Here is a 6,427-nt window from a genome sequence, read left to right as displayed (position 1 = left end):
TAACCTAGGGACCAATTTATTGATCACAACTTAAGGTGAGGGGGCCAACTGTCAATCACAACCTACAGGGGAGGAGCCCAACTGTCAGTCATAACCTACAGGGAGGAGCCACTTTTTGGTTATAACCTACAGGGGAGGAGCCAACTGTTTACTACAACTTACAGGGGAGGAGCCAACTGTTGGTTATAACCTACAGGGGTGGAGCCAACTTTTGGTTATAACCTACAGGGGAGGAGCCAACTGTTTACTACAACTTACAGGGGAGGAGCCAACTGTTGGTTATAACCTACAGGGGTGGAGCCAACTGTTTACTACAACTAAACTACAAGGGATGGACCAACTGTTAATCACAACCTACAGGAGAGGGGCCAGCTGTCAATCACAACCTACAGGAGAGGGGCCAGCTGTCAATCACAACCTACAGGAGAGGGGCCAGCTGTCAATCACAACCTACAGGAGAGGGGCCAACTGTCAATCACAACCTACAGGAGAGGGGCCAGCTGTCAATCACAACCTACAGGGAGGAGCCAACTGTCAATCACAACCTACATGGAGGAGCCAACTGTCAATCACAACCTACCAGGGCTGATGAGCCAGCTCAATGACAACCTACAGGAGAGGGCTCTCTCATGTTTCCTCAGACTTTTGTTTAGCGAGGATTATACCCATGCTATAACACACATACATAAGACATATCAAACAACACAATATTCACAATATCTCATAATAAACCCAAAGTTTACAATAAATTCATTTAATCATTCTAAGGCATAATCAGCAATCTACCGCATCTACAAGTACTGTACGTAATAAGAAAAGAATATTTCCAAAGCCAAACGTCTTGAGATTTTCTTACTTTAGCAAACAGCTCCTGTTGTTGTCTGAAGAGCTCCTCCTCAGGAATCCCCAGGTTCTCAAGTCGTGTGCTCGCTCTCCGTTTCTTAGCTGCGACTGTTTTACACTCCTCCAGAACACTCCTCACATCTTCTGTGTACGAACCAAAGCCCAGGCTTTCTAGAGCTGGGAAACACATCCGAAAATAATTTCATCAGGTTGGTAGATCATAGGACATAGGAATTTTCTTTTACACAGCCAGTTTTTCTCACCTGCTGACGTTTCGATGTCTGTCAGACATCTTCCTCAGAGCTTCTAACTGGAGTTCTGCTTCTCGCTGCTACATGTATATGCAGCCGATGTAGGTGGCGCTTTTGCGGATACTGGGGATATTGATCCTCTTTTAGCAGATACTGCCAGCCCCTCTTCTGAGGAAAAGGTACATCCAATACATATCTGACATAAATTTACAGTTAACATAGAAATGTTAACTAATAAAACTTCACACTTGATTATGTTATCACAGAATGACAATTGCTATCAATTGCTTAGGTTCACACCTTTCTAGTGGCCAAACAGACTTTTCATAACTGAAACAACTTGAGCTATATGATTCAGTAGAATGCTTATAGGGACACCAACATGGTAGCTGACACAACGAAGACGTCGTGTGAAAAATCTGGATCAAACCTGCAAGAATATGTTCGGGTGATATTGTCTTCTTCCCCTCTTTTGTACAAATCTCATTGGCCTCCGACGCCACCAAGTGGATAAACTCGGTACAGCAGTTCAGAATCAGCTCCCTAAAAATCAACAGAGGAGAGAGGAATATGCTATACAAAATAATCTGATGCCAGTTACTCTAGTATCACCTACTTTAAAATATAAGCTTCACCGTTTGAACTGCACATGTATGATGTCAAAGGTCAAGGCCTCTAACTTATTAACAGTTCTTTTGTAGACCAAGTTCAATACCGTGATTTGTTAATGTCTCAGGGGCCTTCAACTTTTTGACATACATGTATTTTTTTCTCACAATGTATAACAATACACATGTGCAACTCAAACTGTGTACAAGCTTGTTTTTACTCTGTGACGGAGGGTAACCTCTGACAACAGAGTATTGTTTCTGTACCATGTGATGAGTGTTTGCATCTGTATCTGTATGTTCCCTTTGCCGCATTTGTATGTAGTTTGGCATGTCGTCTGCACGCAGTTGCGTGATGATGCACATTGTTTTTTTTGTAGCAGCTGTTTTTATAATCAATGTTATAATTTGATAAATCACCCCTACAGGGGTCTAGCCAGCGTCCATTTTTCTTTCAATTGACGGAAATTTGCTGCGTCTGACGGAAAAATTTTAAAACCAATCCGTCAACCTTGACAGACAAAAATCCTTGGTGGAAGCTACAGGCGGCTTGGGGACGCCGTCCACGGCCGTAAAAGCCACACACTGTTTGTTTTGCTATTGTTATGATTGTTGACAATGTGTGTCGGCGCCCTTTCGCATATGATAATCTCATTAAAACCCGTTTTTCAAGGTCTCAGTTCAGTCCTTCTAATTAGTTCTAATAAGTCCGCGACGATTGTAATTGGCTGACGGAAAAAAAATTTGAGCTGGCTAAAGCCCTGCACCCCTATATCCTAAATGGTATAGTGGTCCAGGTCTGTGTTATCTTCTTGCGTTAAAGCTATACTACGTGAAATTTGAACAAAACAAAAAGTAGCTTTTCCTACTTTTTTTTTACATTGTTAGTTCAATCAAGCCTACAGCATTGCATATACCATATAGACTTATAGGACTTATAAGGACTCTAAACGATGTAACTGTATCTCTGTTATATACTTTGTCTGACCCTTGCCTCTTCCCTCATGACCTCAATGAAAAGCGGTCTGCAGGCCAATTTGAGCTTTCATGAATAAATAAAGGTTCAAACCAATATTCAGGGAGAGATGACGCTACATCATTGCACCACATTAGCATGTATAAAAATTGTGATCTTCCAACCAACAGATAGGCACAGCGGTAATTGGATAATGCCAAGCAGATGTTGCATGACTCTGATCGTGTGCACGTCATGGTGTCAACTGTTTCCAGGATTATCAGAGTTACCAATACTATGCGTTGGTGGTAATTAATCAAGTTTAGGGATGTGTACCAGTACAGTGTACCGATACAGTACCGGTACAATCAATTAGGTACAGATACAAAAATACCGGAACCCTTGTGTACCAGTACTGGACCTGTATCTAATTAGTGCAAGCCAGGCAGGATAACAGGTTAGGGGATGGCCACTTTGACAGATAAAATTACTGTGAAATCACCATAGCAGTCTCTGAGCCCCAGTGAGGGAAAAACTACAAGGGTCAAATTTTGTTGCATCATGTGTCTACCATAATAAACACGTTTTTTATTGGTTCAAACATGCTTCTACCCTTTTTGATACATTGTTTTGCTGTTATAACATAACATAACATAACATATCATAATATAATATTATGATGTAATATTCAATGCCATGCATTTAGGTCCGGACTCATTAGGTCCGGACCTGTACCTATACCTCTGGATTCGAATCCGGACCTGTACCTAAACGTGGGTTTAGGTACGCATCCCTACCTGTGAACCAGTAACTTTGTCATTTGTACTGTAGTCAATGATAATGATTTCCTCACCTGGAATCATTAGCGACCCTAATGTTTGGCACCAGTTCTTTGATGAGTTTGTTGATGGCAGCTCGCGGGATGGTCGGCTCGTCGTCGTTTCCCGAGTCTGCCATGGCTGTTTCAAATGGTGGCCGCTGATGGGAAATAAACAGTGTTGACACCAAGAGTTAAATACCAAGAGAGACTATTGACTCAAAAGCGAACCATGTGTTACTCATCACCAAGAGGCCACGTCTAGCGAAATAATAGACGTTAAACGAGGACAACAACAACAACAACCACATACACATTAGGCCATGTTGCTTTGATTACATGGATGACATTTACGTGTGCATTAATTTTCGGCTGTTCCAAAAAAGTATTCAACCATACTCTAAATCATACAAACAAAGCAGCTTCAAAAATATAAGCAAAATACAAGGTTTTCCGTTGTGCAATTAACTGGCTTCTAAAATATACGTTAAATAAGGACAACAACAGAGGTTTACTCCCATGTCCTACATTCCAGGTAATGACTTATTACTTTTTTCTGAATGCCATTAACGTTATAGAAAGTTCCTGTGCTACATGTATTTTTTTTTCCGTAGGGGTGCAAACACTAACTTATGTGGGGAGGGGGGCATGAAACGAGAGAGAAAATAACTAGGTGTAAGGAGCATATTTGCTCTAAAGTCTTACACGGGAAACACCAGCATTTTCTATTTTACTCTATTGTAATTTGCATCTATATATAACTTGATCACCTGTCGTGCATATGACTTACCAGGTATGAAACGAAGACCTGCTATTGGGTTCTTTTTCCGCGCAAACTAGCTTACCTTTGACCTGAAACGGACGATACCACTAAAAGCACAGGGAGATGCGAGACTGTATGTTAGCGCCACCTGTTGGTTACGAATGAATATGCAAGTGAAATCATTGTACATGTATAAAATACCAACGCATGTAATGCATATGGTCATATAAGCTTTAATGAACCGTGTTGACAGCGATGGACCAGTAGTTTACTTCAGTTATCACGATTGCGATTTTGGTTGAAAACGCCAAGAAAAGGATTTGCTTGCTTTAATAGGCCACAGCAAGTAAATTTTATGGATGACATCCTCAGCAGACTGCAAAAATAATGAGATGAGTAAAAAACATGAGCGAAAAAAAGATGGGTAAAAACATGGCAAATTTTCAAAATAGACGCCAGAAACGTAGTAACAAGAATTGAAGTGACAAAATATGACATCACAAGCAACAAGGCATTCATTCCTGTATAGTCAGAAGCGAACTAGTGTATAGTAAAAGGGGAACTAATGTGGTCACTGACCATGTTGGTAAAAATACTCCTGACTTCCATATTGGTGCCACTTTAAAACTATCTAGCAAGTTTCATTTCTGTAACTTCAGTCAAGGCTACCTCTCTAGTATCACTTCTACCTACAGGTATTAGCTAACAACACAACCTATTTAAAACGGTTACCGATTTTGGTCTATCTGACCATAGTTTGACCATCCTTGATGAAGAAAAAAAGCTTGTTTTCTCTTTAATCAGGCGAAAATCAATGAGCGCGCGGATGTCTTCCATAAGATTTACTTGCTGTGGCCTTAGCCAGTAGATCTATGTATGCAAAATGACGTAGCTTGTTCTCTGATGCATAATTCTACGGCAGCTCTTTTATTTCATCATATATCAGTCATGGTATGTCAGTTCAGCCCATTCTCATATATATAATTGCTAATGCCCACGGCATAAACGAATGCATTGACTTAGCCGGCTTATAACCATGGCCAGATTATTACTTTGGGAACATCTTGCTTAGAATTATGAAAAAAATTCATGAAATAAAAGCATAGCATGTTTATTGAGCTCTCCATATCAATGGAGGGCAAGACAAAACAGGTGACAGGTCAACTCTACATGTTGTCTCCCCGGAACAAACAAGATACACAAGTAAATAATACGATACAAAATGATTATAAACAATGATAATTTGAAACAAAATATAACTTCATATATACAATATGTAGAATGAATAAGGCATAAGTACAACTAGAGATATAACAAATGAAAATGGGGTTCGATTAACTTGTCCTTGTGGCAAAATACGTAGAACAAGAGCAAAACAAAGTGCTGTACGAATCGGTTGTGTAGTTTTTTTAACAACTGTCGTTTGAAGGTAGATATGTGTGAAGACTGGGAGACCTATGGCTCTCAGTAGTCAAGTAAGTGAGGCAAGTGACAACAAAGTCACCACAACAAGGTTCTCGCAAGAAGGTCATCACAACTACTGGACACTATCAAAACCCGTACGGAGAGATACAAAGGAAATCCTATTCCATACATGACGAACCTTTTAAATGAACTGGACACAGTTAAAAAATGAATAGGCCAACCAGGCGTTTGAAAATACCTTTTGAAAACACAGGTCATATGACTTCCGATCTTGTAATGTTATGCATCTTGTGATTTTGCATTTATGTCATAATTGATGTTGGCATGGAATCCCAATTAGTGAATCAAATTTACAGTGTTTCGATGAAATATTTACAATTATCCCTTATGATATTGAATCCACACATATTATAAATACACGAATTGTTGGATTTCTCTTCTCGAGCAATATTGACGTGCAATGTTTTAAAGTGCAATATTGATAATTATCATTTACTTTATTAGGTTTTAATCCTACTGTAAACAACAGAATGCGACAATTTCTCACTTTTAAACCCTTTTATACTGTGTTGTAGTACGTATGATAATTGTATCCATATATAAATGTTCAATGCAGACACAATGACTCCTGTAACCTTGCTGCACGGTAATGGATCACGGAGATTTTCCCCAGCCGTGCATGGAAGCGCGTGTCCGTAAGGTCCACTTTCCCAGGAACATTGCCCCAAACTGCACAATTTCACCTTACCATACTCTTCCGTCCAA

General features: G+C 39.9%; 1 protein-coding gene across 1 annotated transcript; it reads right to left on the bottom strand.

Annotated features, from left to right (window-relative positions):
• Positions 1–860: 860 nt before the first annotated feature.
• LOC118421256 (protein Dr1-like) lies at positions 861–4,364 on the bottom strand (the record flags this gene model as incomplete). The annotated part of the gene is given in 4 exon segments (XM_035828459.1): positions 861–1,020; positions 1,525–1,637; positions 3,511–3,634; positions 4,265–4,364. Coding segments are annotated over 3 exon segments (377 nt in total), but the record flags the coding sequence as incomplete, so codon positions are not given.
• Between the last annotated feature and the right edge of the window lie 2,063 nt (positions 4,365–6,427).

Source organism: Branchiostoma floridae, chromosome 8 (genome assembly GCF_000003815.2).
Source record: "Branchiostoma floridae strain S238N-H82 chromosome 8, Bfl_VNyyK, whole genome shotgun sequence".
Taxonomy (NCBI): domain Eukaryota; kingdom Metazoa; phylum Chordata; class Leptocardii; order Amphioxiformes; family Branchiostomatidae; genus Branchiostoma; species Branchiostoma floridae.
Note: the sequence above shows the minus strand (reverse complement) of the source record. Positions and strands in the feature narration are given on the sequence as shown.